This window comes from Branchiostoma floridae, chromosome 3 (assembly GCF_000003815.2).
Source record: "Branchiostoma floridae strain S238N-H82 chromosome 3, Bfl_VNyyK, whole genome shotgun sequence".
Taxonomy (NCBI): domain Eukaryota; kingdom Metazoa; phylum Chordata; class Leptocardii; order Amphioxiformes; family Branchiostomatidae; genus Branchiostoma; species Branchiostoma floridae.
Genome location: NC_049981.1, coordinates 9,217,953 through 9,239,079, shown reverse-complemented (window position 1 = coordinate 9,239,079; position 21,127 = coordinate 9,217,953). Strand labels below are relative to the sequence as shown.

General features: G+C 40.7%; 1 protein-coding gene and 1 non-coding gene across 5 annotated transcripts in view; one reads left to right on the top strand and one right to left on the bottom strand.

Moving 5' to 3' along the window:
- LOC118412122 overlaps positions 1–21,127 on the top strand; it is a 44,659-nt gene that overhangs the window by 7,661 nt on the left and 15,871 nt on the right. Inside the window, exons 1-2 of one of the 4 annotated variants that reach the window (XM_035814766.1) lie at positions 14,576–14,773; positions 15,581–15,646. In XM_035814766.1, coding sequence (XP_035670659.1) covers positions 14,693–14,773; positions 15,581–15,646 — 147 coding nt within the window. In that variant the 5' untranslated portion in view covers positions 14,576–14,692. Of the gene's footprint in view, positions 1–14,575; positions 14,774–14,854; positions 14,877–14,970; positions 15,040–15,580; positions 15,647–21,127 lie in introns of those variants that run through there. The other 3 variants (XR_004830728.1, XM_035814767.1, XR_004830727.1) reach the window with 3 other exon arrangements.
- Positions 4,407–4,479, bottom strand: Trnar-acg. The gene has a single exon. It is a non-coding gene; the product is annotated as a tRNA-Arg (tRNA).

Genomic DNA, 21,127 nt, shown 5'->3' with positions numbered 1-21,127 from the left:
CTTGACCTTCATCTTCCCAACCCGTCTCCATATGCCAAACATCACTACAACCGATCCAGAGATTCTACCAGACAGACGCATACAAACATGCACATAAAAGATACGTCCATTTTCATGGCGGTAAAAACATGTGTGAAGCGTGATTTGAGTCGTTGTGGCGAAGCTGAAAAGTTTAATGACAATCATGAATCTGTTGCCCTGTTGAATCCGTCCAATGTTGTCAGTCTGATTGTAGATTTTGTGTTGTCCGTTAGTCCATCGGTCGTTTGGCAAATTTATCCGACAGTTGGTCGGTCACTCAGGCGATGCTGTCTGTCCGTCAGTCTATCGGACAGTTGGTCTTTCGACATGTGACACGTCCGAAGGTCAGTTGATTGGTTGGACGACTAAGGTCTCAACTCCTTGTCTCTTCTACTAATTGAAAACGTTAGTCATAGATCATAATTTAGCATCCTAACACACTGAGGACTTGTGAAAAGACACTCCAAGTCTACTTTTGACAAGGTTATCAATACAACTTTTAAATCTTAAGGCACGATTTCTTTATGAAGTCGTCTTCGACAAAACAAGGCAATACAAAGCATATGTTGGCATTGAAAGCCGAGACGGTATGCTATACTCGCACAGAGCCATTTGACATTGAGAGATCAAGTAGCTTTGACCTTAGTGATTCCATCTTCCCGCTTGTAAATGATCTAGGAAATCTGAAAAGTCCCGTGGCTTTCAATTTGACCTTGCGAAATGATGAACACACCAATGTGCATGTCATACTGTTTTTGAACTTGAACGTCTTGTTTTTGAGCAACAGTGAGTATTTGATGATGCTTAATCACGGTATGTAGGCGGTGTGTGGTGTTGAAAACGAATCTGATTACATATTTCATGACACCTGACATCTGATATGACATATTGTCAGTTGAATATTCCAAGTTCATATGATAACGTTAGTATTGATAATACAGAATTACGTACTTTTCTAAGCTATTGGCAAAAATAACAAAGATATCACAATTATTCTATGTCATTTCTTCATTGTCTTAATCTTTTGGACGTTTCCAAAGTAACCGTTAGAACACGTTGGTAAGAGACGCATCCACCTGTTCTCTCATGCCCACCATTATGACCTCTAAAGACAACTACAAGGACCTCTCATAGCGTGTCGTGACCTTGGGTTAAACTAAAATGTTCCTACTGGCATTTCTGTCTGTAAGTTCACGTCTGTTACCAAATAATTCGTTCGCAGCGGGCTCCCAGCATGCCTCACCCAGGTCAAAGGTCTCGGTGTCAGTTTCGTACTGTGCGAGACCTAATCTCGTTTTCCACATCGCCATGATGTCCTCAGAGGTCAGGCTCAAAGGTTCGAACACTGTCGGCGGTCCGTGGAGGTCACCGGCCTCCCTGTAGGTGCTTACAGCTCAGGGGATGTGTTCTGACATGCTAAATCTTGTGTGACGGTGACAGAAGGTTCAACACCAGGAATAACAGATGGAATACGTTTTTGGACAAAATGATAACATAGACTTTCTGTCAAAAAGACGAGAATTCATGAATGTACCACAAAAATGATATTCTCGCAAATCCTGTTTGGCGTCAATACCTTTTTGAAGTAGACGGGAAAATGTTCTGGAAAAAAGTAGCTAGATTATCCCCCCAGTTAAAAAAAAGTATTTCCATCAGCAATCTATGAATTTTGGCAACCGTGATACATCTTGAAAAGCCTAGTTGATTGTGAAGTATTTGTATGACAAGCTGCCATCTTGAAAGGCTGATGGTCCTCTTACCCGAAGAAACGAGAAGAAACACAACTTCCGAACTCATACCATGTTTAAAAAATACCTACAACGTGCTGAAAAGTAGTGAACGTTATCATAGAAAAGTATTTTGACATACTTGAAATCATGCATTTATACGAAGAAATCTATACCTTGATACGACCAAGGACACTATGACCTTTTATATAGTGCGAACATTGTAGCATTTATAGTATACGTAACACAAATAAAGTACAACGTCTACCTCTGCATACTGAAGACCTGTCTTTAGTGACCAGCTGTCTACTGTAACCATTTTGATCAAATCCCTCGAGTTGTCGCTGTAGACAGGATTTACTGTTCTTCTTTTACTGTAACAGATTTCCGTTGTCAAACCACAGTTGCAGGGTTATATCACCACACCTGTGAAGGATTGTAATTCTTCACAGTATTCAGATGGGACTTGAAGGATGTTTGCCTGTAATCATTTTTGACTAAATCCGGAATAATCTGACAGTTGAAAGTCTGGGAAGGATGTTGAAGGATTAGAACAAAGGTCTTCAAAGACAGCGATGAAAATTAGACGTGTCGTGTTTATCAATGAAGGTCCTTATGAAAACAAGGCGCTAACTAGCTGTCCTCATGTGCTTCTGTGAAATGAAGCAGGCCGAACTATAGGCAATGCCATTTTTTTTTACACAAATCTATTTCCGTCACTTCAAGCCACTGCTTTGTCTAGGTACAAATACATTATGTATAGGCAAGGCCGTCTGGGCGTTTCCAACAAAATCTATCCAGTGTTTATGACTAATTAAGCATTTACTTGCGTATCGGCTGAAATATAGAAACTAGAACTACCAACATACCAAATCATTGCGATTCAGCCGACCGTTCTTAAATCAAGGGCTTAAGCTGAAGCACACAGACACACACGCACAGAGAGAGAGACAGACAAACAGAGACACATAAAAACACACACACGCACGCGCGCGCGCACCCACCCACACACACACGCTGATGCAGACACACCCAAAGCAATACCTCCATTTTGGGGGAGGTAATCAAAATGCAGTTTATCAAAATAACTGATTTCATAAAATTTAAAATCACTTTTACTGTGATTTTTGTCAGAGAAACAACATGTCTTGAATGGGGCTTTAGACTAGGCATTGTTTGTCTTCATAGTTGAAATCGGCATCTAATTGTAACTGTTTGTAGATGAGGGCCCCTCTATTTTCTCACTACCAAGGATAAAGTTTCCAATAAAGTCCAACATCTTCAGCATACCGTCGCAGTTGGTGAAACCTCCCGCCAAACTTCTGAGCCGTGTCCATGGCAACGCCTGAGCTGCAGACGACAGGATGAGGGCGCCCATTGTGATATTTATTACCGAACATTTGACCCCTGTTTCCCCATCCCCACAGAGTAAGGTCAAGTGTGGTGCAGTTTGACGACTCTATCGGGCCCGGTGGGTGAGAGACATACATCACTACAACAACAATGGACACTTTCAAGATGTCCGAACATGTTTGCCCGCGGGTTTGTTTCCCGCGCGGTGGTTGGCTCGTGAGTTACGAGCCATGCACTCCAAGCAGACGTCGGGTGAAAGTCGGTGTTTTAAAAAGAGGCCTTCTTGAGGCCGCAAGTGCGGTGGCAAGGTCTTGAAAGGCGGAACCCATTCCTCTTCTTCATATTTTACCTCCCAAAACGTAGTTAGGTACTCATTTCCACACCTGGGTGGATTTAGGACTGCTTTGTAAGGTGTCTTCCCAGAATCTTCCCAATGGCACAACGCTAGGCTAGCTAAAAATGCCATGAATATAACCCATGACATTTTGATCCCGTGTCCGATAGCCTTAGTCACTGAGCCATTGGACGCCAAATTTTCTAAAAAAAAGTATTGAAACTTTTGTTGTCTTTTATATTATTCAAATTTCTAGTTGTCTATGGGTTTCCCCATATTCTGCTTACAACGTACGTCTCAGCCTTGTTTGCGTACGCGCGTATCAGTTGAGGATCCCTGTTGTGAAGAAACCATTGATAAGATCGAGGATTTAAGAGATACCAGAGATGTAATGGTAAGAAAACAGCCACAACATGGGCTCCAGATGGTACTGATATCACACATATATCCCTCTTGGATAGCTAGTTAGTATATCCATATGATTCGTATTGAAGGCTGCTGGATTATGTAGTATAGATTTATGCATGATGATGATGTAATCAGCAACAAGGCAATAGGAGATGGCAGACTTCACTCCCTCGGTGAAATGAATAATCTGGTAGAACACAGGCATACACAGCTACACACACACACACACACACACACACATGCACACACACACACAGACACACACATACGCACACAAGAACACACATACACACACACACACACACACTGAGACAGACATACACAAGCACATACACGCACGTATACACACAGACATACACACGCACATACATACGCGCTCGCGCGCACACACACACACACGCACAGACTGACAAGTAAAAGAAAATAACCCTTACGTTAATTTATCTTACTACATGTAATACTAAAATTAAGACTGTAAAATAATTTCTGTCGGGTACATGTGGGTACAGATTATGTTGTGTCCTGTTTGTGTTTTCATTGTACAGAAAAATAAAAAAGAAGATCGAGTCTGCCAGGATTCGAACCTGGAATCTTCTGATCCGTAGTCAGACGCGTTATCCGTTGCGCCACAGACCCTTGATATATCATTTCGTCATACCAGACTTGTCAGACACTCAAATCACTGCCAATAAAAATAACCGTCGCCTCGTTAGAAAAAATGTGACATTGATATATCGGAACCGTTGCGCGCCAGATCATTGTCGAATATTTCTGTCATGCCAGATTTGTCAGACACTCAAATGACTGTCAATAAAAATTCGTGTCGCCTGGTTAGACATTGACAGATAGCAACCGTTATGTCGCAGACCTTAGTGCCATATTTCTGTCATGTAAGGCTTGTACGTCGCTCAAGTTACTGCCAGCCGTCGCCGGCTCCCCTTGTAAAACGTCATGACGTTGACTGTACCATTACTTGGAATGTATACGCTGCGTTCAGAGTCTTCTACGACCGAAAAAAATAGCATTTGCACGGCATCAAATTGCGCATCAAAAATACAATAATCGCTTCTGGAGTGGAATGTCCCTTTAAGACAAATTTTCCTATCTTAAGTTAGATGTGTAGCTGCGCAATTCTACAAAACGGTTACGATGCATATGCTAAAATATTCGAATGTATATCTATGGGATCTGGGAAATTATACTTTCAAGCATCTAGATACAGTATCATTGTGAGGTCTAGAGTTACTGGAAATATACTGTTATGTAAGGGGAGCGGGTGCTAGTAGAAATTGAATTTTAAAGCACAATGCGAGGTAATTAAAAACGGTATTTAGGTATTTAGGGATATCAAGTCGAAATATTGCAGTTTGAAACCACCGTCTTAAGCTTGATATCCCTAAATACCCTGTTTTTAACTACAACGGGTAAAAGTTACCCCGCAGATAAAGGTGAACTAGTGTCAGATTTCTTTTCGAAAATAGTTACTTCGCATGTATCAGTTTAAACGATAACTTTGGCCAATAATATAATATTAACACATTTAATACATGTATACACGGACAAGACTAAAGCGAACTGGGATTTAAAAAGAAAAGATGTCCCTGACCGCCCCTCTCCAACCCTGTTAATGGAATAGTCCTGGGGGATTTGGAGTTATCGTATATCCTATGGGAGGTTGGTATGATGGGCAGGGTGGAGAACCTATCATAATCACAGACGACTCTAATCTTGTTTGAAAATCATAGTGATTTATCTGTCTATCACACATCTCTATGTAGGCTTTTAATTCCGTGGGCCAAACGAAATAATAGATACGTTTTACATTAGGGAAAGGTTAGACAGTCATTATGTTCATGAAATGGAGATATTGTTGTGTGTGTGTGTTTGTGTGTGTGTGTTTGTGTGTGTGTGTGTTTGTGTGTGTGTGTGTGTGTTCGATTTTTTTGTATTTTTGTAGTCAGCATAACTCAAGAACCTCTTGATGGATTACGATGATATTTAATACGTAGGTAGGTGTTGGGAAGGTAACAGTCAAGGTCGATTTTGCCCCCCCCCCCCCCCAGTATTTGACCTTGGTACTGCAACAGAACTTTTGGGTAGATAGGTTGTAATACAATGCAAGCAAGAATGGATGTTTGGGCCCCCAAGCAGCTTGCTCTGGAACTGCAGGTACATCTTTGTCAAAATCATACAAAGACGGGCGTTTTCAGCCGATAGGGGTCACCCCTATTCTTCTCGAGCTCGATGCTCGTGTTGGGCTCTTTTACATCATGAAGCTTGCATCTAATGCATGGTTTATATAGCGTGTTGAGTTTCATTGTGTTAATCAAATAAGATGCTTAAGCGGGTATCATAGTCATACAGAAATTGTAAAACTTACAAACTATGTACAATGAAAAAGAATCAGTGAATTGATTATTGAGAAGAGTATTCGTTATTTTTTTCACGTTCACTGACACACAAATGGCCCATTGTCTTGCCCCATATTTGAAAAATGTAGAATGAATATTATCAAATTAGAGGCTACTTTTAAATTAATGAAGTAGAGAAATTATTGTGTCCTCCCCTCCAATAACGTATACTTTAACAGTAGTAAACTTCCTTTACTATTGACTTGACCGTAAGGAATTGACGAAAAACGGACAGTTGTTTTAAATCTAGGGACCCGTTGACAGTTCGACTACAATTTGTCTGAGCTGTTTCATAAATACATAATGTCGGCGCCAGCTGATCCCATAATGTTAGTGAATGAACTCTGATTCCAACATGGACGACCTTCGTCCACTCCTGTCAAAGACGCCTCCGTAGAACACTTAGAGAGTATTACATTTACTTCCGCGGAAAAATGGACGTATAGTCTTTTATCATTGTACAGTAATGATTCATAGTTACACAGCAATGATACAGAGAACTTATCTCCAAGCAGATGTTGGGTTGGGCTCCTCGTTTTTGCGTGTCCTAAGGGCTTTGCATACGTCCCCCTTCAAAAAAAATTCTCTCCAGCAACCCATTACAGGTGTCTACGGCTATGTCTTGCCAGTGTTTTTTGTGTGTTTGTGTGTTTGATGTCTAAAGAAGTCATGGGTGGATTTTCATGGCAAAAAATAATAATAAAAGGTTTACTTTTCCTAATGCAATTCAGCAACGTATTCGTTGTAAATTGTGCTTTGACGCTCACGGTTGAATTTTTCAGCCTTAAAAATATTCCTATCTCAATTGATGCTATTAATAGTTAATACAGAAATGGTAAAACTTACAAACAATGTACAAGGAAAAAGAATCAGTGAATTGATTAGTGAGAAGAGTATTCGTTCTCTTTTTCACGTTCACTGACACACAAATGGCCCATTGTCTTGTCCCATATTTGAAAAAATGTAGGATGAATATTTTCAAATTAGTGACTACTTTAACTTAATGACGTAGAGAAATTAATGTGTCCTCCCCTCCAATAACAAAGTATGAGCAGTAATAATAATATAATATAATATAATATAATATAATATAATATAATATAATATAATATAATATAATATAATATAATATAATATAATATAATAATAATAATAATAATAACAATAATAATAATAATAATAATAATAATAATAATAATAATAGCAATAATAATAGCAATAATAATATAATAACTATTAAAGTCTCCTCCGAGAATCACAAAACCTCTGGACGTAAAACGTGCCACGTCCTGTTCTAGTACATCAAAGATAGATTCTTCAGATCTTTTGTGGATCGAAGATTATTATTTAATACATCGAATAAAAAATACATCTGAAGTATCAAGTTTATTTTATGCCGACGACCTTGTCCTACTATCAACTAGCCAAAATGGGCTTCAAAATGCAATTGATAAACTAGGTCTCTATTGCAACAAATGGAAATTATCAGTTAACATAAATAAGACAAAAATAATCGTATTTAACAAAAAGGGTCATATGTTCTCAAATCTCAAATTTCATATACTCAACGAAGACATAGAGATAGTTTCTTCATATTGCTATTTAGGAGTGGTGCTTACAACAGGTTGCAACTTCACAACAGCATTAAAAACACTACAAAAGAAGGCGCTAAGAGCTTTGTTCAGTATTAAAACAACACTAAGTGAAACCAATCCTTCAATTTCAGTATATTGTAAATTATTTGATGCCTGCGTTGTCCCTATATTGACTTATGGTGCAGAGGTATGGGGCAAAATCGGATTAAATGATAAGTCACCCATTGAACAAGTTCATCTGAAGTTTTGCAAGTCGTTATTAGGTGTAAGAAAAAACTCAAGTAATCTTGCAACAAGGGCAGAACTAGGCAGGTATCCTCTGTGGATCGAAGTATATACTAGATTGTATTCATACTACAAAAGATTAGTTAAAGAAGTGCCAAGAAATAGTCTACAATTTGAAGCTTTTCTTGTACAGAAGGACTTACACAGTCGCAACATACCATGCTGGTTTTCCAATGTTAGTAAAATCCTGGAGGAGTCTGGTTTTGCCTATCTTTTGATTAACAGTGATCGCAACACATCTTTCGCTCAGTCCGAAGTAAACCAAAGACTGAAAGACAACTTTGTTCAAAATTTTTACTCCGAAATGAATTCTCCTGGCATGAAGGAAAACCAAGGTAATAAGTTAAGAACCTACAGAAAATTCAAGCTTACTTATGAAAGAGAAAAGTACCTAGAGATAACAAATTTTAGTTATCGCCGAGCCATGACTAAATTAAGGATCAGCGATCACCCACTGCAAATTGAAGCTGGCAGATACACCCGAACTCCTCCTGACGATAGAATATGCATGTTTTGTAATAAGAATGTCAGATGTATAGAAAATGAAATGCACTTTGTACTTGAGTGTTCTCTGTACAATGATATGCGTAATAGCCTTGTTAATGTTAAACGTGTTAAAGAGAAATATACAAACATAACAAAGGTAGACATGTTTAAATATCTGATGTCATCAACTAACTATGACATATTGGAAGAACTGTGTAAGTTCGTTTACTCATGTTTTAAGAGGAGGGACGAAGCTTGTAGAAAATAGTTATTATTAGGATATATCATTGTTTATTTGTTGTCATTAACTTTATATCAAACTTAATGCATTTAGCCCCATTGGGGCATGAACATGCAATAAACATCATTGTCATTGTCATTGTCATTAAATGTTTTCTGATGTCTGACACTTTTGTGATAGTGGAAGATACAATTGCAAACTTTCGCAATTTCCAAGGACGTCGTGGAACATCTAAAAAGAACACGCCCACAACTGTTGAAGGTTACCTGAAGGTTACCCACGGCAGGGGGTCTGGTATCGGTGTTGTTGATCCAAGGACTCATTCAATCCTCTGTGTTTATTCATTGACACGAAATAAATGCACTCGTGTAAGGGGCAAAACAATTCAAACCTACACGTCTTTTAATGTTTACACAAACGCTAAAGTAAAACCGTCAAAATGTAATCATAGACACTATTTTGATGAGAAATGATAGAGCAACCAGTTCAGTAAAGAGAAATAGACAATAAAAGGTCATCACACTTCAAATCATTCGTGTTTTATCGTGTTATTGATACCACCAACGAAGACGCTCCGAGCCACTGTCATGGCGGTCTGAGGCAAAATGTCGTCTGATTTTCTGTCCTATTGTTACTACGTCATGATTGATGGAGGGGTCGCCTTGCCTGGAGGGCAGGGGGTCAGTGCCTACTTAGACATCACTCCAGACAAACATCAACAAAACTCTTCAGTGGATTGTTCACACCTAGTTTGATCTTTTGAAACTAGCGAAGTTTGAGTCATATTTAACTTGTCATTAGCACACAGGTCAAAAGTTTTGGCGGGAAATTATAGGGGGGATGCAGACGACGCGCACAGGCGAACTTTAGACACGTCCGACTGGACTTGTTTCTCTAATTTGTGCGATTATTATCGCATGCAAGGAATGCTGAAAATTACCATGAATTATCTATTTATGTTTTCTAATGTTCAGAAAGCTTGTATGCATGTTTACCATATGATTACATATATATATGAGAAGGCATGTAATCATTTACAACTAGACAACTTTTCATATAATTTGAAGTTCCATTGAGACAAGCCTTATTATTCTTTGTCATCAAGGCTGAAGTTTGGTCATTTAGTTGTTATGTGCTTTCATAATTTCTTTTGTTAAGGTGTACCACTCTGTGATACTCTACCTACATGTAATTTTTGCCGTTGAAAACCTACGTGATGAAATATATGCCTATCATTATTCCTCACTCCACAAGTTGTTTTAGACATGTACAAAGCGAAGAAAGATCCATGTTTACTTTATTTATGAACCTCAATGTTTAGAATACTTTTATTTATCTCTTACTTTATTTCTGTTTTCTTTACCAAGATAGCCCTTTCTAGCCTGGGTACCGTCCGTATTCTACCGGCCTCCTTACACTCACTACCTAGAAATAGTGAGTGTAAGGAGCCCACCGGTAGAATACGGGTGGTACCCAGGCTAAGTAAGCCCTTCCCGTGACTGAGCACTGATTTTTAGAGAGGCCACTTTTAAATGGTAACCGTCAAATGTTAGCAATGTTCTTTGTGACAGGTGCTTATTAGTTTTAGCATCTTAAACCACCCCCACCTCCTTTCCCGACCATATGTCTGAGATGAAGCTTACGCTACATACAGATGAGATAGCGCAGAAAAACAATAGGAAGTGACAGAATGGGGTCGACTTAGCATAAGACAGTACACATTTGTCAGGTACATATGATTATCATCAAAACCTTTCAATACATGCAGGTTGGCCATGTTGATTTGATTGTATGGGTGACATCCACGCGCGCATGAATTTTCGGACGTTTTCAAAGAAAAAAAGTTTTCAACCGTACGGTAAATCATACAAAGCAGGTGCAAAATGAGCACATATAACGTTAGGTTGCAAAAAATATCGGATACCAAATACGAATTAAAAGTAATGTCAGAGGATGCCAAATGTTATTTTAAAGGTCAAAGAAGATGTGAAAGAACAAAATGAAGATTTTTGTTTGGTATGCCCCATTTTCTATGTGTTAACTCATTTGTTAAATATCCCTTAAATTTCATAATGAAGGCAACTTTTTGGGGGCCAAACTTTCTATTCGCACGCTCGCATGAGTCTTTGGGTTCCAGTAGGATGCCATCCATATAATTAGATTCAAATCGCTTTTACAGACTTCTCGGAAACCATTATATAGAAATCGGCCAAATCTGTGAAATAATTTACTAGAGGAGCAGGCTTGTCAGAATTTACCTATTTCCCACCAATGATAACAATCCACGCTGATTCTGTGTGCAAATGCCGGTTTATATGTTAAAATATGCCAAAACACGTTGATACAATGCGTCTTAGCTACTTTGGGAACTAACTGGTGTTATGACATGAAGACCTTTTTTTTGCGCAAAAAAAGTGCACTTTAAGCCTTTCATCACTGTTTTACAGTGGAAAAATCAACTTTCTCGAATAATAAAAAAAACCAATTCACCTTTGTTTTGACTTTTCAAAACATGATAATGCGGTGCGCTACTAAGAGAGGCGATTAGTTCTATGGCATGGAGAACGGCGTAAAACGTGCTATTTATGCTTTCTACTGTCTTACACCAGAAAATTGAAATAGACGTTTCCATAAAAATTCAAATTTCACGCGTTGTTTCTACCTACAAATACAACGATGAACGTCTTGTGATCGTACGCGCGTGTAAGATGCCATATTCTTTGAAAAGCCCGCCATTCCTTTTAAAAGATCACGGGTAACACGTACGGTAATAAGATGTTTCTCCTTATAACCTGGATACCAGCCAACCAGGACAGAAGATTAAAGGGCATGCACTTGTCTCTTCCTCTTTCTAGCTTAGCTTTAGCCTGAATGTCAGCGTTGTTATCAGTGCCCGTGGTAGCGGAGGCTGGCATCCAGGCTAGATTTCTTCTTTCTCTTCTTAGCCCGGATGTTAGTATTGTTCCGGAATTCCAAAATGGCAGTGGACACCGAACGAGACTGGCGTTCTGTTTTGTTACGAATCCTAGCCTGGATACCAAACGCTTCTTTGATGGAGCGGCATCTACCCACCCTCCCAATATTCCAATTGTATGTTACCTATCTAACGTATAAGAACTGATAAATATTCTGACAAATGATTCGTAACGGAAACTTAGTTCAAGACATGAGTGAATGACTGATATATAACGTAAATGCAGGGTTATGCTTGACATGTATAGCAAATATATATTATCCTGCTTTGTTACATTTACACACCATTTTGCAGCGTACCAATTATTACCAATTATCTGCATGTCGGATTCCGCTAGGTCATAAATTAGACTGGATTGGCTGCTATGGCAAACATCTAGAGAGATCGTATATCAAAATAAGTCACTCGAAACCTTTTGCAACTGGAGAGCAGAACAGGCCTGTTGAAAGACATGGATGTCAAATGGCTTCTTGAGGACAAGCGTTGACATATGCTTTTGGGCTTGAGCTTCAAGCTAGTGGACGTTGAAGCCAATATTTCATCATTTTTGAATTCTTACAATATTCCTCGTGTCAGTCTCAACAACTTTTGACAGGAAAGCTTTAATCGGTTTCAAGAAGGAGACACACTTAGGAGTTTCCTTACACTGAAAAAGCTCGCTTTTGTAAATAATGAATGGATGTATTTTCAGGGTCACTGGATCAATTCCAATCAATCCAAACTTGATTTAGAACGACTTGATGCATTCTCGGCATTCCAGGTCAGTTGCAGGCGGTTTAATAGGTCTTAAAACGGTGCGTTTATATTCTGTCATAGTTACCGTGATTGGAAAAGACAAAAGTAGATTGTATGGGAATTCCGTTATTTTCAAGATCAAGTTTATCTAACGTTCAACAGGTTAAAGAGCTGAAAACTCTATATTTTAGTGTCATTTCCTCTCAAAATAAATGCCTACAATGCATGCATATGTATACAGTTTAAGCTCTATGCTGACTGGAAATGTAGAAGAAAAAAGTCGTCTGATTATGACGTAACCACTTCCTGCGCCGTCTGTCTGAGGAAATACAAGATGAATCACTCTTCACAGCGACGAAGAATTTCCCGCCAACTCCAATCGAAAACGAGCCTCTACTTTTCTTGTGGGAAATTCAACAATTGGGTCGATTAGGACCAAAGTGCAACATTGTCGTCTGATGATCTGATAAATAATGAATTTGCTCAAGGGGAGGGGGAGGGCCGAACCCAGCGGTATTATGTAGATCCCAAAGGTGACGAGAGGGTAGGTCAGGTTCTAGGGTAGGAAAGACAAATATCGTCTGACACGATTTCAGACGACAGTGTGCGCAGTTTCATTACTGATCAGAGACATCGTCATATTTTCATGTACTGTATATCCCGCCCAACTCATATAACGCCTGTATAGGTCAATTTCCTTGTACTTCTTCAAAAAAGGGGACCAAATCATCCATAATGTACTTCATATAGGTACTGCTATCGACAACATTCTGTAGTTCTAGATGTAGGACAGATTATCATTGTACTGTAGTATTTTTATCAAGCAGTTGTCGACGTACGATTGTGGTGCAATTTTAGTTCATTCACCCAATAAAAGCTCCTTGATTCACCAGGATTTCACTCTAAGGAAGGGGGGGGGGGGGGTAATTGTACTTGCTATTGAAAAATACTTAGGATTGGTGGGTACTACACAAAAAGACGATAAGAGACGATGGGTTCGCTAATTCTTTACTGACATATTTTCAAGCCATGATTGGAGAAGAAACCCAAGCTTTTTGTTAGAGACTAGAATAGAAAGGTGACAAAAAAATAGAAAGGGAGGTGTCTCACAAAAAAATCACCGTGAGAATTTTTCCCGATGATACCACCAGCAAAATCAACCCCGATCCATCACAAAATCAGACGACACGAAAGAATTGGCGCCTCAGACAATTTCTTTATCATATTTTCATATTCATAACCCCCTTTAAACGGATTGCTTCGGTCCCGTACTCTGATAAAAAGACCCCATTGTCTGTATCACGATTCCAGAACGGCCCACTAACTGGATTTTGGGGATTACAACACCAGAAAGTGTTGTCATCAAATTAACTATTGACACAATTGTTTATCGTTGTTGTTGTTTTCGATTAGTCTCGGAGGTTGCTCGTTGCCGGCTCTCACTTGCACGTCGTGGTCATGAATATGTTAAACAAAGTTTGTTCAGTAAGATTTGAATTAGTCATTTGTGGACCACCCCTACTTACAATACTCAGCGATTGTTTTGGATTGTCTTTTCTCATTCATTGTGTGTTTAGAAAGGTCTGTATAGGGGGTAGGGGTACCTGTTATATATAGTAGGCAATACATAAGGTACGTACAGACCCTGCCATGGCCTGGAGGATAGGCTATGTTGAGCATGCTCAGTAGCAGTCTAAGAACACTGCTCCGTCCTTCGTCTTACTATCGGGACGCTACTGTACATCTTCATATTTTTGCAATATTTTGAGGCATAACTTTGCTACAATGTTGTCCAACAGGTCTTGGAACATTTGACGTTTGCTATGTTTTCTAACAAGTTATGTTTGTATGGTATTGGGAGACTATTTATGATTTAAGAATTGCATGAATAGTATCAAAGCTGTGTGTCGTGTGCTCGGAAGGCGGTCTACCGTGAAAAATTGACGCTGTTAATCTAAAGCGAGGTACGGTAGCGAGTCACGTGACCCGGGCTGTAGTAGACATATGTCAAGTATACGGCGGTGTACATAGAAAAGCGCCGCGCGCCAGGGCAAGTCGCGGGCGAGGTTACACCAGTGTGTATATATGGGCATCTCATCTTCCTGACGTTTTCACTCCTACCATGAATTCCTTACCGACTTGGATAACAACAGTCCTAATTTTGGCACTGCTTGCGGATACTATCATGGGGCTTAGCGTCAAGGTACGTACGCACACGGGTTCGAATCTCGATGAGAACACATTTAAACATTGCTTGCTTGTTTTAGGCGCTGGCCTGCGTCGCTGCACGGTATCGGCATGTTTTGGTTGGTAAATGTTTATTGATAAAAAGTCTAGGCAGAGCTCCCGGTCTTGGTTTATATATATTCAACAGCGTTTTTTGGCGTGTAGTTTCCTTTTTTTACTGTTGTCCGTATGACAGTGGAGGGACTGAGGCAGAGAAAAATAGCGCAGCATGGAGTAACAATGGTACACCCGGGGTTGTTTGAGACGGGAGCGTATTTATTTCGATCCGGTAGGGCCGAGGTTTGAACTCTGGTGTCGCCGCCCTGACAGAGGAAGGCCCGAAAAAGGAGATGTCCCTCCGGGCTTGTTCGCGTGTTGCGGCCGTCATGACAAGGACCGGCCCGGTCCCCTGTGTCAACACCCCTTACCTCTGATAAGATATTCCCGAAAAAAATATAGAGAAAAAAGAAAATCTTCCCCTTAAAAAATTCGTAAACTTTCTACACCAACAAGTCGTGTGGCTGCCACGATTCTGTGCATTGACAGAGAGAAATTGGAGTATTTAAGTTATTTGACGTTAGCGTAACGTTTCGGAAACGCCTTCGGGGCTAGGCATACCCTGCTACCGCATGTAGCTCCCGTGTCCGCACGCTCGGGGTTTAGAATCTCCGGGGAAACGTTAGAGATTGAGTTCCCATTTAGCGAAATGCCTGCATAATCCCCAAGTTACTGTCAGTGGTAATTAGCACGAATATCACCCCTTCTTCTCTCTTTGTTCCTACAGGAAAGACGAGATACGAGGAATAATGAGGTTCTTAAAAGCGTCGTCAAAAGGGGATTTTGGAGCTCGGTAAGTCGCATTCACAACTTCAGTATAATTCAGTACATCCTTTCATAGTCGCATATGCGCTGGGATTTATGCATGTCTACCCCGCGAGGCGGTCGGAGCTTTTAAGACAGAGGGACCGACGTTTTGTAGAAGACACGCCTGATTTCCACGAGAGATCTCCGGAACGAATCCGCGGCGACCCCGATCCAAACTACCGCAGAGTCGGGATCCCTCTTCCCCTGAAAAACATCGCCTGTCATCAAAAATACGCCAGCGGCGACATCGCATTGTGTGCCCACTTTTATCGACCTCCAACCGCTCTTAAGTACAGGCCTTTAGAAACTAATGAAGATGCCATAAACACCTCTTATGTTAAACCCAATAGTTTTACACTAACTTTCCCCCTAGGCTCGCTTCGCAATAATTTTCAGAAAGACGCTCACGCGCTCTACGGTATCATATAAGGAATAGAATTATTGTTTTTGGCAAGCTCCTTGGTTCTGGCACACGCTGTAAGTTTGCTTGACTAATTGACTGGTAGAAACAGACGACCTTGTAAACTTTGTCTCTCCCATATACTAATTTTGGACATGTATAAAAAGCAAACTAGCATCTAATCTACAAGCAGATGTGTGTGGGTGGAATATCGTAACGGTTTCTGAGAAACTGAGGGACACTCGCTTGCCACGTCAGAAAACGTTACCAACCTAACATCTGCTTGGATATGAGCGAGACTACCACCAACGGCTATGCATGGAACAGTGGCAAGAAATGATGCAAATCGCCGATTGTTTTGCCAGACTTTTCCGTATCGGTGTGCCATATCTCTGTATACCCCCTGCGAGGGCTTCCTACGGAGAAGTTCAGAACCCCTTTCCTCGCGACATTTTGGTATCCGCACCCCATATGGTCATCCCCTAGTGCCGTGCACATCTTCATTGCATTATCCGTGTATCTGTTAGCCACTATGTGCTCCACGTGTTGACAGGTCGGCATTTCCTAACTGTAGAGCTATGTGGATGGAGGGAAAATTCATTTCACTCTAATTCATATCTTCCAGTAGTTTAATGATACACCTCTCGAGGGGTCCCTTAAGAGGTATTTGGGGACCCTCCCCCGCCATATGCTAGCTTACGTTCCCCTTCGGTGTCTAACGTATCATTTGGAGCAACTGTTGCGTATGGTTTGGTTTACCGCCCGTTGAAGGACATACAGAAAACCTACACAGACACCCGCGGAGACCAATTTGCTTCTGTTTCCGCAAAGTGCAACAACAACGTTTCAGGATGTCGCTGTTTCACCCAAAGTCAGTCCAGACTAAATCTTCTACTCACGCTTAGTCATAATCACAGGTTTCCTAACTCGCAGACAAGTTCTTCTCTTTAAAATTACAGGGCATGACTAAACGGGCAGCTACAGGAAACCGTGCGTTTGTGACACCGCATACTCAAAACTCTAAACGGCAACATGTTCGGAAAGAGGGCTCGAGGGTTAAAGGAGGTACGAAGATGGTATCGCGATAGAATTCTCAACCATTTGTGTGTGTGTGCGTGTGTGTGTGTGTGTGTGTGTGTGTGTGTGTGTGTGTGTGTGTGTGTGCTTCTTTTTTATTCTCGAGAAAAACACACTGGCTGCCAAGATATTGTAGCGGGAAACTGTGCGTTTGTGACACCACATTCTCGAAACATAAAAACGGCAACATGTTCGGATAGAGGGCTTGAGGGTAAGGAGCTACAAAGATTGTATCGCGAAAGAATTCTGGACGATTTGTGTTTGTGTGTGCTTCTTTATTACGTGAGGGAAACACACCGGTTCGTTGCCAAGATATTGTAGCTCGCGGCTAAGTAAGGTGAAAGATCAGAGTGGTGTTGAGGCCGCCCGCATAGTAACCACAATTGCCTAACCGTGGTCTACACGCATTGTCATAAAGCATACACAATGTTAGAGTCTTCCGATCACGTTTGTCGTAGGACCGTCGTACGATAAAACTGAGGGCATTCTTGGGATCGTCCTGTATTTGCCGTACAAAATCCAACTGTTACAGCCTGTTAAAATTCTACGACATCGACTACGACTACGACCAGGGCTACGACAGTCCTACAACAATCTTACGACACACTACGACAAAAGTGACCGAAAGAGGATGCCATTACCTAGCAATTAAGGGCAATAGAAACGGTAATAGTTTAAATATGAGACGCAAATAGGCAATTGAACCTTAAGAGCTAGATCAACAACACGACTGCCCAAATTAGCTCTAAAACGTTTCACTCAACAAGTCGATAAAAGGTACGTGCGAAAAACCATTTTGTCGAAAGCGACAGCGAAGTGGATCAAAAGCCGATAGATTCTCATCAAAACGCCATCGAGGGTGTCGTGTCAACACCCAAGTGTTTGCCGTAATCCTTGACCCCAAATAGTTTCCTTTCTACGGTACATATCTAGGCACACACTCCACTGTTGATGTGCTTGCTTTAGGCGAAGACAGGTCACCTCTCGCCACTGATACCATCTTGCATTTACCTCTATTTACGGTTAAACATTGAAAGGCCGTCTCCGCCTCAGAAAATTACCCCAAATAATAGGATTGAACTTCGCAAGTGCGCAGAGAAAAGGGTGGTAGCACAAAGGAGGTCTAACGAGTTTTAAATCTTAGACGACGCGTTGTGTGTGGTAGACACCAGCACACGTCGTGCATAAGAAATGAGCAGGTTTAAAAGAGAAATGCGGTTTCTACCCGACTGAGTTGTAATTGTGTTTTTGTCGCTTCGGGGGCATGGGGGTACAAAAAGAAATCCTGGAGGGACATTGGAGGGAAAGCTCTTGTCGTTTTTTTTCTCGCGTGACAGCCAAAATAAGTTGTGTATTAGGGAACATTTTTTTTCTGCAGCTTATTTCTTAGAGTCGAGTTAGACCCCAGGACTGAAAAATGATATTTTCAAGATGTAGAAGTATGAAACAATAAACAAAACACAACGTAAAAGAATGTACAAATCTTTGGTCGCAGCATAGACTCTAGTGGACAGGGGGCACAAGATATTTTTGCGAGCAGAAAAAAACACGTGTTTTTGGTGAAGGTACCTTGTGTCAGACTATGATGATTGTCGCAAACAAGATATTTCTCAAAAGATCGGACCCCTCCTTCACATGAATCTCCTTTTCTGACATCTGCAAAAGTAGTTCTTTTCCTGATATCTTTATCGTCTCGAGAAAGGTGGACCGTAAAAAAGCAGGGGCCGTCTCGGGGTGGGGTAGACCTGCCCCCGAAGAGATGCCGGGAGGGGGCCGGTAGGTACAAACGGCCTCATACCTGTAGGACTGACATGTAAGATTGACACCTGTTTTATCTGTAAACAGGACGGAACGCATTAGCAAAAAACGGCTTCAGCTTGGGCGGAAATTCGTACCAGAAGGTCGATAAAAGTCCTGCGGGGAGGGGTGGGTTGGAACACCGAAGGATTCATAGTAGGGGGCCCGGTGACATGACCTAGAACAAATTATTCCACTTAGATGAATATCGCTCAATACAGCGTGTGACACGCGTTATTATACTTGACATATGATAATCCATGTATTATAAATGTATAGGAGAGTATATATTAGATAGTTATATTCCATCGTAGAGTGAGTATATAGACTCAACCCATACTATGCAATATTTCAGTCTGATAGAAGTATACCAGAAGTTGCCATACGTCCAATTGTTGTGCATGCATTACGTTTTTGTTGTTGTCATATCTAATGATGTGGGGAGGGGAGGGGGGCACTTGCCCATTAGATCAAACTTCGATGACCCATTCACCCACCTTTCTTGATTGCCTAGTTGACTCTGTAAGTTTTTCTACAATGTCAAAGTTGTCAGGCTCTTTAATGCATCCAATTGTTATTTGTAATAGTTCATGTGATGTGGGGAGGGGGGCAGTTGCTCATCGGACGAATCAATACTTCGATGACCTATTCACCCACCCTTCTTGTCTCGTTGACTCTGTAAGTTTTTTTTCTACAAAGTCAAAGCTAGGTCAGGCTCTGTTTACACTTGTTGTACCCCAAATAAACGTGACCGGTTCGCCCAGCCCCTCCAGGCCTGCAACACAACCCCGGTGACCTCCGACAAGTCTTGTGTAAATACCGTGTGTTTTAATCAAACACTAACTTAAACCGTCTTTACGTATTTTAACAAACACGATATACGGTAGGCTCTACATGGGGATACTGGTTCTGATTGCGTATGTGTGATCAAACCTGTCACTTCATTTCGATGGATTTGTATGAATTTCTGATTGTGAATAGTGATCATAATAGTTATAATAGCAGTAGTATCATATGTGGTCGCTTTGAGGATCTCTAGTAGCTTTTTCAGGTACTGCAGCGTTACAAGTTGACACCCCCTCCCTGAAAGAATTGTGGCATAGTCCATACGCAGCTGAGTGCACAAGGAGGCTTAAAGAAATTCACACAAAAACGCAGATATAGATCTTCTCTGGCAAATAATTGACCATTGGCCGGTTTCTGCCTTTTTTTTCTAAATCATGCTGATAGTTCTGATGGGTTACGAAAAGTTAAACTTTGTTCTAATGGACTATGCATATACAAGAACGTAGGGAACGCATCCACGTGACTTCTGTTGTCATGGCGGTCGTCTATAGTCCATAAAGTACGTAACCAAATACTCCTATTTGCGTCAAAGAAACTAAGATATGTCTTGGCATCTTATTATACCACTCAGTTTGAGTATACATCTTCGAAATAAGGCTAAGGACATCATAACATGACAAGTCTGAAGAATCGCATTACCATCTTTAAGAAAGTATGAAGACGTCCTTGGAAGACTTAAAGATATGTTTGAGTCATCATATCGTCTTCTTGGTTTGACTTGTACTTCAGACCAGATTTATACTGAACCTGTTCCTATAGAATCCATGTTATACTAGTAGCGTGTGTGAACGACGAATATGCATGTAGATAGACTAATCGAAAAAAGCATCACCCAACAATAAGTTGAATGTCTCATACACCTCCATGAAATATTTGAGAATTTTTGTAAATTTTGAAAGCTATAGCCAGAGCCTTATCGTGCGCTGTTACAGTTGATTTTCAACAAGTCATTGACTTCGCCGAGAGACAAGCTGTGTGTGGACTATACCACACATCTTTCAGGAAGGGGTGTCAACTTTCGTAGCAGTATACCTGAAAAGCTGCTAGGGAGCCCAAAAGTGACCATTTCTTTTAGACTTCAATAACTACCCGCATACCGATTCATAAATATACACCAAAAGTCTCCTGAGTTATATGTGCGAACACGCAAAACAACCAAACACAGTACCCTCACTGGAGATGACCTTTCTTCCCGGAGGCAATAATCTTTTCTTGGCATGTACGGTTCATGATACATACAACACCAAAATATGAGTCATCTAACCAATGGTACATCTTTCAGGAAACCATAGACTTCCTGAAACTTATGACGCCTGTCTAAAACCATACATACCACACATATTTTCT